This window comes from Electrona antarctica (assembly GCF_951216825.1).
Source record: "Electrona antarctica genome assembly, chromosome: 4".
Classification (NCBI taxonomy): domain Eukaryota; kingdom Metazoa; phylum Chordata; class Actinopteri; order Myctophiformes; family Myctophidae; genus Electrona; species Electrona antarctica.
Genome location: NC_136809.1, coordinates 11853327 through 11869981, shown reverse-complemented (window position 1 = coordinate 11869981; position 16655 = coordinate 11853327). Strand labels below are relative to the sequence as shown.

At 42.4% G+C, this 16655-nt stretch overlaps 1 protein-coding gene across 2 annotated transcripts in view; it reads right to left on the bottom strand.

Moving 5' to 3' along the window:
• Window positions 1-16655, bottom strand: part of sh3pxd2aa (SH3 and PX domains 2Aa) — a 187358-nt gene that overhangs the window by 47755 nt on the left and 122948 nt on the right. For both annotated transcript variants that reach the window (XM_079500360.1, XM_079500361.1), the window contains exon 6: window positions 2828-2941. In XM_079500360.1, the coding sequence (XP_079356486.1) occupies window positions 2828-2941 (114 nt within the window). The remainder of the gene's footprint in view (window positions 1-2827; window positions 2942-16655) is intronic.

The following is a 16655-nucleotide window of genomic DNA, read 5'->3' as shown; positions in this document are numbered from 1 at the left end:
ACGTGAAAGTGACTGAAATGTTGGCCTCTACGTATGTCAAGTTGGCAACCCCCAATCCCCCCCAAGGGGAGGGGAGGCCCGGTCAGACCACTTGGGTAACCAGTGGCGGAGTGCGAACATGTATTAGCGAGGGACGATGTGTGTGTGTGTGTGTGTGTGTACTGGAGAAATAATAACAGCGAGAGCCAACTCATCTTAACACATTTGATGCTCAGGACGAGTATACTCATTCTATCAAATAAAAATGCTTGGTGCTCAGGACGAGTGTACTAGTTCAAAAGCGTTTTAAATCAATATATATAATATAAGAAGACCTTGCTGTTTTCCATTTTTGAGTGGTGTAACCATAGGATGCAGCCACTCCAATGCCCAGCTTTGTCCGTCCCTGTTGGTGTCCCTGTGTCCCTGTGTTTAGGGTACCAACAGGGGGCGCTGTTGCACCACTCACTTCAAACAGGTCTGATTTTGGAATCGCTCTACTTTTACTTAAAGGACAACCTTGATTTTTCAACCAAGGTTCATGTTTTAGGTTGTTATTAGAGAAAGTAAAAGATGAGTATATATATATATTTTTTTTTTTCATTTGCTGCTTTCTTTCATTCTGATCACAGGATCTACTGAATGTGAAGTGGGGTACTAGGGGCATGCCATATACTGTGAATGTGAAGTGGGGTACTAGGGGCATGCCATATACTGTGAATGTGAAGTGGGGTACTAGGGGCATGCCATATACTGTGAATGTGAAGTGGGGTACTAGGGGCATGCCATATACTGTGAATGTGAAGTGGGGTACTAGGGGCATGCCATATACTGTGTGTGTGAAGTGGGGTACTAGGGGCATGCCATATACTGTGAATGTGAAGTGGGGTACTAGGGGCATGCCATATACTGTGAATGTGAAGTGGGGTACTAGGGGCATGCCATATACTGTGTGTTGTAGGCTCAATATGTCAGTTTGTCACCTCCCCCTTCACATTCAATAGATCCTGTGATCTTTTGTGGCCAGTAGTAGGACTATAGTAAATATTTAAAAAAAAAAATCTCTATAAAATGTTCGAATGCCCCCCTGTCAAAAATAGCAAAAATCACTAAAACAAAAGAAAGCAGTAAATGAAAACAAATTAACACTCATCTTTTACTTTGTCTAATGACAACCTAAAACATGAACCGTGGTTGAAAAAACTAAAGTTGTCCTTTAAGTACAAACACTTTGAGTACTTCTTCCAACCACTGATGAACAAACAATGAAAAGGTTTGACAATACAATGTAGGAATGGAGACTGAATGTTCTCGCCCTTGATGTGAAGGCTAGCACTACTTTGCCTTTGAATGATGACATACCTGTCTATTAAAACACAACCGTAACCAGGGTTTTTGTGTTTTGAGCTTGTGGATCTGCTATACATTTTCTGTTTTTGAATTTGGACAGTTTTGATATTCATATGAGGTTTCCACCCGACAGTGGCGATATGTAATGCATACGTACACTGCAGTGACATACTGAAGCATTACTACATGACACACTAACCTACTGCTGTATACAGTGTTTATACGTGTGTCCATAATGTGTATGCGTGTGTCCATAATGTGTATGCGTGTGTCCATATGTGGCAGCGTGTTTATGCATGCAGTAGCCTGTTAACCCATTCTGACCTGAGATCAGATTCAAAAAATGTCTTCTACATCCGGACAGTTTTCTGAAAAAGCTATGTTTCTATGTCAGTCGTTCTTCGATTTTTCAAAAATAGCAGACCTACAAGCTCATAGCGCGCCACTCGGTGGCGCGCTATGAGCTTGTAGATCTGCTATTTTTCAATAGCTAAAGCATAACATAATGCTAACACCAAAAGGGGTTCCCGTCCAGAATTGGTTAAAAGGTTTGTAGGCACATGCATTACAGTATCATCTCTGTCGGGTGGAAACACCTCACAATAATGTCCCAAACCGTTACTTTTCAAGGTTCAAATGGAGATAAGAGGTTGCTGCCCGACAGCAACGATATGTAAATGACAGTGCTGCTCTGGGCGAGTGTGGTTGTGCATGCATGCGTGCGTGCGTGCGTGCGTGCGTGCGTGCGTGCGTGCGTGCGTGCGTGCGTGCGTGCGAGTGTGTGTGTATGTCTTGGGTGGGGGTGCTTGATGATGAAATGTGCCATGTAAACAGTCAGACTAAACACTGGAGAACAGGAGGCCCTGACAGAAGGAGGCTCACTGCAGACTGCAGCCTCCCAGGGGAGCTCGGAGGAATTTCCCCGAGTGCCAAAATATCCGCTCCGCTCTGCACTGTGCACATACAGAGGTTCTGGTTGGAGCAGAGGGCCATTTGGCTGCGACGGAGATGGAGATGTGTGTCTGCACTGCAGAGACCTGTGACTCCAGATCTGGGATTCGTGTGAGGATAAGTTTGCTGGTTCTCACAAGATACATTGTTTTGTGAACTATAAGCTGTACGATGTGTGTTGTGACTTGTGAGAAGTATAACTCAAGTTTTAGGCATAAACATTTCGAAAAATAATGACGTTTTCACAATTTTACCCACCAATGGTGGCAATACTGACTCCATATAGGGTTCAGTGTCTTGCCCAAGGACACTTCAACATGTAGACAGGAGGAGTTGGGATTCGAACCACCGACCAACGGATCATTGGATCCAACGTATCATTGGACGACCTGCTCTACCTCCTGAGCCGCAGCCGCCCCAGTGTTATGTAAACAGTTACATCCTTTAACGCATGCTAAACTGAGAGTTCCTTGGAATTAAAACGTTTAAGAACCAGTGTGGACTCTGTGAATGTGTGCACGTGTTCATCATGTTCCCACACACTAACCTTCTCCCGTCCTGGAGGTGCCCAGGTCCAAGTCATCTCTGGTTCCGTTCTGGGAGTCCAGGTATGTGGCCGGCACCCAGCCCTGCTCCTCGGCTGTGCTCACAAACCACCAGCCTACAGACAAGAAACACACAGACACAGACATAAGCACTGGGAACAATCACTTTACACTTACTCCAAGGCCTGCTTCTCAAACATGCCAACGACCTTCGAATGGAATGGAAAGGAAAGAAAGAAAGAAAGAAAGAAAGAAAGAAAGAAAGAAAGAAAGAAAGAAAGAAAGAAAGAAAGAAAGAAAGAAACTGGCACTTATTAACTTAATTGAAATATATTTTCTTATGATTTATGTTACTTTATATTTACATTTGCATATTTCCCATTTAAATATTTTAATTGGCCCCCCATGTCGAGCCCTGGCGGCCCCCACTTTGAAACCCCGTGGCCTAAAGTTACAGCAGGAGGAAATAGTGCTGTACTTGGACTCAACGCTTGTTTGCACCTTGTGATTTAAGGCCAATCATGGAAACTAGCAAAGGAAGCAATACGTCCATGCTGCTCCCCCATCTGCAGTACAATTTATCTCGTAGGCCTATGAAATAAGCCCAGGTGCAAGCTTTGGCACGGAATGTTCGCCTTCATTTATTAGGTGCAAATATTTCTATTGCTCTGGGTCGTCTTCTGTTCTGTACAAGCGACACACATAGAGATCTGAGATGGGGTAATAATGGCAGGCTGGAGGTTTCACCGACTTGGAAAGCTCTCCTCATGGCTAAAGCAGACTTAATGTTGAAAGGGAGTGAGGACACATGGGAGCTGAGGACGGGATCTGGCTTGAAGCAGCAGACTCATAGATCAACAGCGTCTTAGAGTTGGGAGGTGCTGCGCTGGCGGAAAATGAAGGAAATTTCATGCAAGCTTTGACTAAAGCAACGATTTGTAAGATTTATGTCATAACCCGGGATTCGAAACCGGGTCCCCCCGTCCGAGGGCTGACATTTCTATTGCTGAACTAAGACGGAAAGGCCCAATTGGGCAACAGGAGATATTGTGCATTGAGCTTCAGGGCAATAGAGCGTCGCAGTCCCGCCCCCTTTCATGACGACGCCAGGCCCAGGAAATGAATCCCAATGCATTTTTCCCATAGACATTTCAAAAAGTATTTATTTAAAGACCTTTTAAGGGTCGTACGAAGCCAACTCGAGTCGTGACAAATCATGACAACAAACACAATATTTTGGACCAAACACATAATTACAAAGAAGAAAAACAAAAAAAAAAAGTGTTGTAACCTGCCGTGTTTTTCTACTTTCTAATTCTTTGTTTGGCCCAAAACATTGTGTTTATTGTCATGATTTGTCACGACAAGAGTTGGCTTTGTCCGCGGCGTAAACGTCTTTAAATAAATACTTTTTGAAAAGTCTATGAGGAAAATGAACGGGGATTTCTTTTCCGGGTCTCTCGAGAGGGCGGGACTGCGACATGGCGTGCTATGAGCTTGTAGATCTGCTATTTTTCAATAGCTAAAGCATATACTTGTCAATCAGTAGTGTCTAAATTTGAGTAGGGAGACAGACGAATACAAACACAGTAGTTGTGTTCTTTATATTGTATTTGCACACTCTATAAAGTTGTGTTCACTAAAAGAAAAATCGAATTTGCAACTTTAGGTTTTCTCACATTTACATCTTTGTCAGTCTGCCTGCTGCTCTCTCCTCCCTCCCAACTTTTTCTTAAATCGTCTCGTACAGTAGTATTACAGTACAGTAGTATTCAACATGATAATTGTATGATTGCAACCAAAATGTGCTGCTGTTACTGTTGAGGAGGTGACAGTTGGAACCGTTTGTGTTTGTGTTTAGTGTGGGTTTAGTGTTTAACCCATTTAGGCCTGACGTCGACATTTTAAAAATGTCTTCTAAATTCTGACAGTTTTCTGAAAGATGTTTCTGTATCAGTGGTGCTCCATATTTCATGTCAAGAACCCCAAAAATGATGTGTATTTGGCCACCAACCCCCATCTGAAAATATGTTGTTCCAGGAACCCCTCAGAAGCAAAGATTTGAGTTAAAAACGTTGGCTCTGAAAGAATATAATTATATTCAAAGATTTGTGCCATATTTTCACGACTTTTCAAAAATAGCAGACCTACAAGCTCGTAGCGCGCCACTCGGTGGCGCGCTATGAGCTTGTAGATCTGCTATTTTTCAATAGCTAAAGCATAACATAATGCTAACACCAAGAGGGGTTCCCGCCCAGAATGGGTTAAGGACATACCCATAAATCCCTGCACCGCCACCTGCACGCATCAATTAGCAAATGCTGAGTTTGTGCATCATGTCTCCTCTTGGAAAACATCCGACGAGTCTTGCCAAATTCTGCAAGAATGCTGAATCATGCCACATTTGGCCTGATCACCTCTCTCCTCCGCATTTTAATCGGATCCAAGTCAACAGCGAACCAGACTTTCATGGAGACGGTGCAGGCGTCGATTGGTCAAAGTGACAACTATTTGTGGCCCTACCTGTGCATGGTCTAAATCATGCTGAACTATTTTATTTTTTTGTGACCAAGTTTTTATTAAGCATTTTTCATTTTCATTACAAATCCCCCATCGCCCCACCCTCCCCAAGGTTCCACTTATCGTTGCTGAACTATGAAGCCAGAATTATACGATGTATAATCCTGAGGCAAAAAAAATAGCCGATCTACAAGCTCACGGTTTTCACAGTGGCACACCGTCGGCCAGAGTATTAATTAAGCTGGATGAAGGAGGGGCTATAGCGTCCCCCAATAATAATGCACAATGCAGAGAGGCTAATTACACTGTATGACTCAGCCCGGCGCTGGCATGTGTAATTCCTAACAGAGATGTGGTTGTTTGAAACATTCCAAAGGCACGCCGAGCATGTCCTCCAGAGCATTAGGGAAGGATGAGGCCCGCCCCGAAGAGGCACATAAAACACTAGGAGAAGCTGAGCGTGTCAGTAGTAGTGCTTTCAAGATGTTGGGCCAAGAGGTAGGACTAGTGAGGTGTGTGATTCATTTATTGAAGCTGCTCACGGAAACTCTATACAGCTCAAAAACCATCGATATACCGCGGCCAGAAACCTCTTATCTCCACCTTTTGTGGGGCGCTTTCCCCTCCAACGTCTGGCTTCCGGAAATGACGTCATGTGGCAGCCAAGTCTATGGCCTTATAATGTTTGTTTAGAGTACAATGTTTGAATGACTGATTGTGGGGGTTAGCAGAGATGGAGTACTTGTAGAGAGGCTGGGGAATTGGGAATTGGCTATACTAAATTGGGACTTGAAGGGGAGAAAATGTTTTTTTTTTGTCTTGAAGGGGCATGTTTTGCACAATAACAGTCTTTTCATTATGTCTGCCCACGATCTCTGTGATTCATACAGTAGGCTACGTTTGTTTACCTCAGTCACTGATACTAAAATATGATATTTTATTTTTATTTTCTCTATGAACCTGTGACTTGACACCCAAATTGTTATAAAACGGAAATAAAAAGATTTTGAAAAGAAAGAGTACAATGTTTGAGGCGAATTTAGTGAGACGCCTCTCAGTTCACACAAGTGTGTTTATTTTTTTGTAAATGAACGCTCTACTTACTGCAGTACTTGATCATACTACAGCGTCACACACCGACACCGCGACGTGTTTCGAGCTTGCGGATCTGCTACTTTTGCTATTTTTTAATTTGAATCCTGAAAAGTTTTGCGGTTTCCCAGCCGACAGAGACAATGTATGCGTTGATACAGCAATGGCTGTTGCACATAGGAGCGATGTGTCAACGTGGCCTCAGTATCGGCGAGGGCTCAAGCTGTGACTGCTAGTGCAGGTATGCCCTGAATCGTCTCTGACCTCGAAATTTAAAAAACTTCTTCTAAATCCTCCAGTTTTCCGAAATAAATATTTTCACGATTTTTAAAAAATAGCAGAACTACAAGCCACTCGGTGGCGCACTATGAGCTTGTAGATCTGCTATTTTTTTCAATAGCTAAATTACAACATAATGTTTAAAACACCAAAAGGGGTTCCCGCCCAAAATGGGTTAAGTGTTCATAAATTAACGTCCTACTTGATCATACCACAGCATCACACAAAAGCATCCAGATCTAAGATCTACAAGCTTGAAGCGTGCGCGAAGCGACACGTTTTGAGCTTGTCGATATGCTACGATCTTTTCTAATTTTGAATTTGAATCCTGACAAGTAACAGTTTTGGACATCATTAGATTTCCACCCGACAGAGAGAGTACTATTATTGTCTATTGAAGCAGAAGGTTTCTCCACAACTGACAGCATCACGATTCACGACTCGCTGAATTCTCAAACGATTTCTTTTTTTTCAAGCTGTTTCCGTTTGTTACAAATGTCAGAGCGAGAGAGAGAGAGAGAGAGAGAGAGAGAGAGAGAGAGAGAGTGTGCAAGAGAGAGAGAGAGAGAGAGAGAGAGAGAGAGAGTGTGCAAGAGAGAGAGCGTGCAAGAGAGAAGGGAGGGAGTAGATATGAAGACAGGCATACGGAAGGTCAAAAATTGAAAGCGATGACAAATTCTTCTTAGACCAGCAATCCAATCACCAGCTCTCTCTCCACAGCCATCTGGTGCAGCTCTGTGTAATGTGGTCTGAAAAGACCATCATCATCACACCCTGTTTTATGTCACGGCATGAAGACGCCAGTCATATTAACACTCATCATGATTGATGCGGAAACTATGTCAATCTATAGCCGCCCGCATCAGAGGGGAAATTACAGCGTTGTTTTTTTATAGCGTGACGACAGTATTTGTAGTTAGTCACATTATTTGTATGTGTTTAGTATTCCCTCACTTATAGTTTGGGGGTGTTATGAAGAGCATGAGTCACAGTGTCCAGAACACAGTCATATCGACAGTGTTGTTTTATCCATTTGTAACACTGACTGTGTACTGGTGTTAGCATTATGTTATCCTTTAGCTATTGAAAAATAGCAGATCTACAAGCTCATAGCGCGCCACTGAGTGGCCACTGAGTGGTGCGCTACAAGCTTGTAGGTCTGCTATTTTTGAAAAATCGACTGACATAGAAACATAGCTTTTTCAGAAAACTGCCGTTTTCAAACAGACAAGAAGAATCAGAGAAGAATCTGATCTCAGGTCAAAATGGGTTGTAACCAAAGAGACCCATATAGGGGTCCATTTGGTTACATATGTGCACACTCTCAGAGGTAGGAGCATGTAGGAACCAAATGATAAATTCAAAAGTAATAAGTAATTCTGAAGTGGAAATAAGTCAGCCTGTTTGAGGGCAGATGGTACACTTTGAGCTCCAGTAGTGGTGTACTTAGTTACTAACTAACTAACTAACTAACTAACTAACTAACTAGTGGTGCACTGCAGGGCCTTGGGATATAACTGTGTCAGGGAGGGATCTAAAAGAGCAGGGAGACCAACTACAACCAAAATAAGTATTATCTTATATGTTGCTATACCCTAGATGAGTGGTTCTCAAACCTTTTGTTTTTCAGGACGCCAACATCGATATGTATTTGGCTGTGAACATCCATCTGAAAACATTTTGTGCATGCCAGGGATCCCCTGAATTATTTGTTTAGAAAATAGCCGAGCTACACGCTGTGAACTTGTAATAGCCGATGTACAGTCAGCATATAGGGTTTAAGTTCTTAAACTGATTTTGACCTGAGATCAGATTCTAAAAATGTCTTGAAAAAGCTATGTTTCTATGTCAGTGGTTCTTCGATTTTTCAAAAATAGCAGACCTACAAGCTCGTAGCGCGCCACTCGGTGGTGCGCTATGAGCTTGTAGATCTGCTATTTTTCAATAGCTAAAGCATAACATAATGAAGGGGTTCCCGCCCAAAATGGGTTAAACTGATTTTCATGCTATATTAACTCATTTTGCTGGGGACCCCCTGGAACCACCTCAAGGACCCCCTAGGGGTCCCCGGACCCCACTGTGAGAACCAGTGGCTATAGGAGAACTTTATATGCGAGAGAGAGAGCACAGTTTGCGTGGAGCCTGATTCATAGTCTTGGCCAGCACGTTGTTGTGTGATGTGTTGCTTGACAAAAAACATTTATCAACTGAATTATTGTTCAGTTTTTCAGTTGAAAACACTGTTATTTCTGACACTTTATCTTTATCACTGTGGTTATAAATCAGGCTTTATCCAATATGTGTGAAGTCACATCCATGTGCAGCCCCCCCCCTGTTGTAAATGGTTATGGAAAAAATGAATGCGAAGCTGGATATTTTTCAAAAGGAAAAACATACTACAAAACAAAGCCCAAAGGAACGTTTTATGAGCCAAACAAAAACGCATTTTCTTATTCATCATTCATTATTATTAATGAAACCAAGCTGTGACTAAATATCACCGTCTACTATTGTCATTTTAAGCTTTGGGAGGGATTTGTTTGTTTATGTTCATAATTACCGAAAAGGGCTCGTCTTATAGAGACTTGGATTATCACGTTGAGATCTACCAGGAATACATTCTGTCTTTAATCAAGGTACATTGAGCCTTAGCTTAAAGGATGCTCCACTGCCTCCACATCAGAGAAGACTGTTTGGAGTTCACATGGTGGTCGTAGATTAAATACTCTCTACAACGCCTTTATCCAAAGCACTCTACAATGTGCATAAGGGCATATATAAGTGGCGGCATGCATATTCTGGTTCCATCGTTCCAGGCCCCATTCGTTTTACCCCAGAGAGATTTCCAAAACTATTTATATAAATTATGTTAAGCCTATAGAATCAAGCCATCCAAGTTTCATGACCATAAAACATTTGATCCTGTCAAAATATATAATATTAAAATTAAATAAAATGTATATATATTTTGTCACTCATATTGCGCTATTACAAATTACGATACATTTTTGATATGTTGTGCAGCGCCATAGTGCATTACATACAGCCATTCATAGTGCATTACATACAGCCCTTCATAGTGCATTACATACAGCCATTCATAGTGCATTACATACAGCCATTCATAGTGCATTACATACAGCCATTCATAGTGCATTACATACAGCCATAGTGCATTACATACAGCCATTCATAGTGCATTACATACAGCCATTCATAGTGCATTACATACAGCCATTCATAGTGCATTACATACAGCCATTCATAGTGCATTACATACAGCCATTCATAGTGCATTACATACAGCCATTCATAGTGCATTACATACAGCCCTTCATAGTGCATTACATACAGCCATTCATAGTGCATTACATACAGCCATTCATAGTGCATGACATACAGCCATTCATAGTGCATTACATACAGCCATTCACAGTGCATTACATACAGCCATTCATAGTGCATTACATACAGCCATTCATAGTGCATTACATACAGCCCTTCATAGTGCATTACATACAGCCATTCATAGTGCATTACATACAGCCATAGTGCATTACATACAGCCATTCATAGTGCATTACATACAGCCATTCACAGTGCATTACATACAGCCATAGTGCATTACATACAGCCATTCATAGTGCATTACATACAGCCATTCATAGTGCATTACATACAGCCATTCATAGTGCATTACATACAGCCATTCACAGTGCATTACATACAGCCATTCACAGTGCATTACATACAGCCATAGTGCATTACATACAGCCATTCATAGTGCATTACATACAGCCATTCATAGTGCATTACATACAGCCATTCATAGTGCATTACATACAGCCATTCATAGTGCATTACATACAGCCATTCATAGTGCATTACATACAGCCATTCATAGTGCATTACCATACAGCCATTCATAGTGCATTACATACAGCCATTCATAGTGCATTACATACAGCCATTCATAGTGCATTACATACAGCCATTCATAGTGCATTACATACAGCCATTCATAGTGCATTACATACAGCCATTCATAGTGCATTACATACAGCCATTCATAGTGCATTACATACAGCCATTCATAGTGCATTACATACAGCCATTCATAGTGCATTACATACAGCCATTCATAGTGCATTACATACAGTCATTCATAGTGCATTACATACAGCCATTCATAGTGCATTACATACAGCCATTCATAGTGCATTACATACAGCCATTCATAGTGCATTACATACAGCCATTCATAGTGCATTACATACAGCCATTCATAGTGCATTACATACAGCCATAGTGCATTACATACAGCCATTCATAGTGTATTACATACAGCCATTCATAGTGCATTACATACAGCCATTCATAGTGCATTACATACAGCCATTCATTCATAGTGCATTACATACAGTCATTCATAGTGCATTACATACAGCCATTCATAGTGTATTACATACAGCCATTCATAGTGCATTACATACAGCCATTCATAGTGCATTACATACAGCCATTCATTCATAGTGCATTACATACAGTCATTCATAGTGCATTACATACAGCCATTCATTCATAGTGCATTACATACAGCCATTCATAGTGCATTACATACAGCCATTCATAGTGCATTACATACAGCCATTCACAGTGCATTACATACAGCCATTCATAGTGCATTACATACAGCCATTCATAGTGCATTACCATACAGCCATTCATAGTGCATTACATACAGCCATTCATAGTGCATTACATACAGCCATTCATAGTGCATTACATACAGCCATTCATAGTGCATTACATACAGCCATTCACAGTGCATTACATACAGCCATTCATAGTGCATTACATACAGCCATTCATAGTGCATTACATACAGCCATTCATAGTGCATTACATACAGCCATTCATAGTGCATTACATACAGTCATTCATAGTGCATTACATACAGCCATTCATAGTGCATTACATACAGCCATTCATAGTGCATTACATACAGCCATTCATAGTGCATTACATACAGCCATTCATAGTGCATTACATACAGCCATTCACAGTGCATTACATACAGCCATTCATAGTGCATTACATACAGCCATTCATAGTGCATTACATACAGCCATTCATAGTGCATTACATACAGCCATTCATTCATAGTGCATTACATACAGCCATTCATAGTGCATTACATACAGCCATTCATAGTGCATTACATACAGCCATTCATAGTGCATTACATACAGCCATTCATAGTGCATTACATACAGCCATTCACAGTGCATTACATACAGCCATTCATAGTGCATTACATACAGCCATTCATAGTGCATTACATACAGCCATTCATAGTGCATTACATACAGCCATTCATTCATAGTGCATTACATACAGCCATTCATAGTGCATTACATACAGCCATTCATTCATAGTGCATTACATACAGCCATTCATAGTGCATTACATACAGCCATTCATAGTGCATTACATACAGCCATTCATTCATAGTGCATTACATACAGCCATTCATAGTGCATTACATACAGCCAGTCATAGTGCATTACATACAGCCATTCATAGTGCATTACATACAGCCATTCATAGTGCATTACATACAGCCAGTCATAGTGCATTACATACAGCCATTCACAGTGCATTACATACAGCCATTCATAGTGCATTACATACAGCCAGTCATAGTGCATTACATACAGCCATTCATAGTGCATTACATACAGCCATTCATAGTGCATTACATACAGCCATTCATAGTGCATTACATACAGCCATTCATAGTGCATTACATACAGCCATTCATAGTGCATTACATACAGCCATTCATAGTGCATTACCATACAGCCATTCATAGTGCATTACATACAGCCATTCATAGTGCATTACATACAGCCATTCATAGTGCATTACATACAGCCATAGTGCATTACATACAGCCATTCATAGTGCATTACATACAGCCATTCATAGTGCATTACATACAGCCATTCATAGTGCATTACATACAGCCAGTCATAGTGCATTACATACAGCCATAGTGCATTACATACAGCCATAGTGCATTACATACAGCCATAGTGCATTACATACAGCCATAGTGCATTACATACAGCCATAGTGCATTACATACAGCCATTCATAGTGCATTACATACAGCCATTCATAGTGCATTACATACAGCCATTCATAGTGCATTACATACAGCCATTCATAGTGCATTACATACAGCCATTCATAGTGCATTACATACAGCCATTCATAGTGCATTACATACAGCCATAGTGCATTACATACAGCCATTCATAGTGCATTACATACAGCCATTCATAGTGCATTACATACAGCCATAGTGCATTACATACAGCCATTCATAGTGCATTACATACAGCCATTCATAGTGCATTACATACAGCCATTCATAGTGCATTACATACAGCCATTCATAGTGTATTACATACAGCCATAGTGCATTACATACAGCCATTCATAGTGCATTACATACAGCCATTCATAGTGTATTACATACAGCCATAGTGCATTACATACAGCCATTCATTCACAGTGCATTACATACAGCCATTCACAAACGCTGACACACATTCACTCACACACACACACACACACACACACCGACAGCAGCGGAGTTGACCCATTCAGGCCTGACGTCGAGAAAAAATAAATAAAAGTTTTCTAAATCATGACAATTTTCTGAAAGATTTGAGGCACATTTTAACGATTTTTCAAAAATAGCAGACCTACAAGTTCATAGCGCGCCACTCGGTGGCGCGCTATGAGCTTGTAGATCTGCTATTTTTCAATAGCTAAATTATAACATAATGTTTAAAACACCAAAAGGGGTTCCCGCCCCAAAATGGGTTAACCACCCGAGCTAATACCACCCTCATCGGGAAGCAGTTTAACGGGTTCAGTGGTCTTGCTCAACACATTTCGACGCGAGGCCTGCAGGAGGAGCCGGGAATTAGTTTTTCCCCAAACAGGGCCACGCTAACCTCCTGAGCCGCTAGCAGCAGCTAGCCCGCCGCCAAACCCCCAAGATGGGCGGCGTATAACATCACCTCCAGGCCGTAAAACGCAGCGCCAGCGGACTCTGGTATGACCGATGAGGTTATGATTCTGTGTATCACACATGATGCAACACTTTAGCTTCAGCTGGCCAGATGAGCTTTTCAAGCTTCAAGTTGTAAAAAACAATATCCTCTCTGTCGGTATGTGGAAACCTCATTATGTCCACAACGGTTACTTTCTCAGGACATCAAATTGAAAAGCATCAAAAGTAGCAGATCTACAACTCGAAATGCGTCGCTTCGCACCATTATTAGAGCTTGTAGATCTGTTAAATGGTAAATGGTGCATTTTATATATAGTGCCTTTATCCAAGGAGCTCTACAATAGATTGTGCATTACATTCACCCATTCACCCACACCGATGACAGGGGAAACCATGCAAGGCACCAACCTGCACATCGGGAACGCAATTAGGGGTTCAGTGTCTTGCTCAAGGACACTTCGACACTAACTCATGGGGGAGCGTGAGTTTGAACTGTCTCCGGCCACTCTACCCGCCCTGAGCCACCGCCGCCGCCGCCGCCATTACTTCTGAGGCTTTTGTGTGAGGCTTCAGTGTGATCAAGTAGGGCGCTAATTTACGAAAAAACCACAACAATGGAGATAAGAGGTTCCTGCCAGACAGCGACGATTATGTTAAACTACTGCAGTACTGACCTCATAGGACCCAGGATAGTGAGTTGACCTCATAGGACCCAGGATAGTGAGTTGACCTCATAGGACCCAGGATAGTGAGTTGACCTCATAGGACCCAGGATAGTGAGTTGACCTCATAGGACCCAGGATAGTGAGTCGCTATAGGCAGTACTGACCTCATAGGACCCAGGATAGTGAGTTGACCTCATAGGACCCAGGATAGTGAGTTGACCTCATAGGACCCAGGATAGTGAGTCGCTATAGGCAGCACTGACCTCATAGGACCCAGGATAGTGAGTTGACCTCATAGGACCCAGGATAGTGAGTCGCTATAGGCAGCACTGACCTCATAGGACCCAGGATAGTGAGTTGACCTCATAGGACCCAGGATAGTGAGTTGACCTCATAGGACCCAGGATAGTGAGTTGACCTCATAGGACCCAGGATAGTGAGTTGACCTCATAGGACCCAGGATAGTGAGTCGCTATAGGCAGTACTGACCTCATAGGACCCAGGATAGTGAGTTGACCTCATAGGACCCAGGATAGTGAGTTGACCTCATAGGACCCAGGATAGTGAGTTGACCTCATAGGACCCAGGATAGTGAGTTGCTATAGGCAGTACTGACCTCATAGGACCCAGGATAGTGAGTTGACCTCATAGGACCCAGGATAGTGAGTTGACCTCATAGGACCCAGGATAGTGAGTTGACCTCATAGGACCCAGGATAGTGAGTTGACCTCATAGGACCCAGGATAGTGAGTTGACCTCATAGGACCCAGGATAGTGAGTTGACCTCATAGGACCCAGGATAGTGAGTTGACCTCATAGGACCCAGGATAGTGAGTTGACCTCATAGGACCCAGGATAGTGAGTCGCTATAGGCAGTGATTTACACGAGGAAGCATGCTTTAATAAGGGCTGCATCCAGCGATAATCTTCTTTAAAATGATTCCATCTATATTTTAATTTCATTGAATTATATCATCGAGGAGCGCATCAAGTGATAAAGCCCTTTGAATACATTATTAACCCATTTTGGGGGCGGGAACCCCTTTTGGTGTTAGCATTATGTTATGCTTTAGCTATTGAAAAATAGCAGATCTACAAGCTCGTAGCGCGCCACCGAGTGGCACGCTACGAGCTTGTAGGTCTGCTATTTTTGAAAAATCGACTGACATAGAAACAGCTTTTTCAGAAAACTGTCAGGATTTAGAAGACAATTTTAGAATCAGATTGCAAATAGTGCAGTGGTACGGTTATACAATGATGCTAAAAGGTACAGTATAACACAAAAAGCCCTACAGGCTACTGCTGCTCTAAGACGTAAGATGTAACACCCACATGGGCAGCGGAGATATTACGCTTTGAGGTTCAGTCAACACCGTTTGTCAACCAGTACTAGTGTTACCTACCCGGACACAGGGTCTACATTTCTGAATGGATGAGTAGGGAGACCATCTGCAACCAACCATCATACTCAAAATGAAGTTAAAATCATTCGAATAAGTTCCGGATTGCAGCTTTAACAAGCATGAAGGTGGTCTCAGCATGGATGTTACAGTATGTTAAGCTTCAGGGTAACTTTTTGTTTGGCTCTCAAACACATGGCGGGCAGCCACGCACGTACCCCTCACACACCACATGGAAGTTCAGGCGCGCACGTACCCCTCACACACCACATGGAAGTTCAGGCGCGCACGTACCCCTCACACACCACATGGAAGTTCAGGCGCGCACGTACCCCTCACACACCACATGGAAGTTCAATGGATTCCTCTTTTCCTTTTTTTAGCGTGACCCCGCTGGGCCCGATATTTAGTCAACATAGGTTAATGGAAGCTCTCTCTCTCTCTCTCTCTCTCTCCAAACCTATCTGCTTTCACTTGTAACAGGACTGCCACAGTAACCAGACCCCTGTGTTTTATGAAAACTTTCACCCAGGTAACATGAGCCTCACCCTGGGATGTGTCGCCCCTTCATCCTCTGTTATGTTCTACAGTATAAAGACCAGAGGTTTTCCAAATAGGCCATGACTTATTTGGAGGGGGGGGGGGGGGGCAGCATGAAAGTGTTTGGCTGCCCCTCTCTCCGAACAAACGTGCTCGAGTTTGTGCTGCGAGTTAAGAGCTTTGAAGTGTCGATCTTACCGGTTATTATGTGGATTTTCAGATTTGTTTTGGGGGTGTTTCGCCT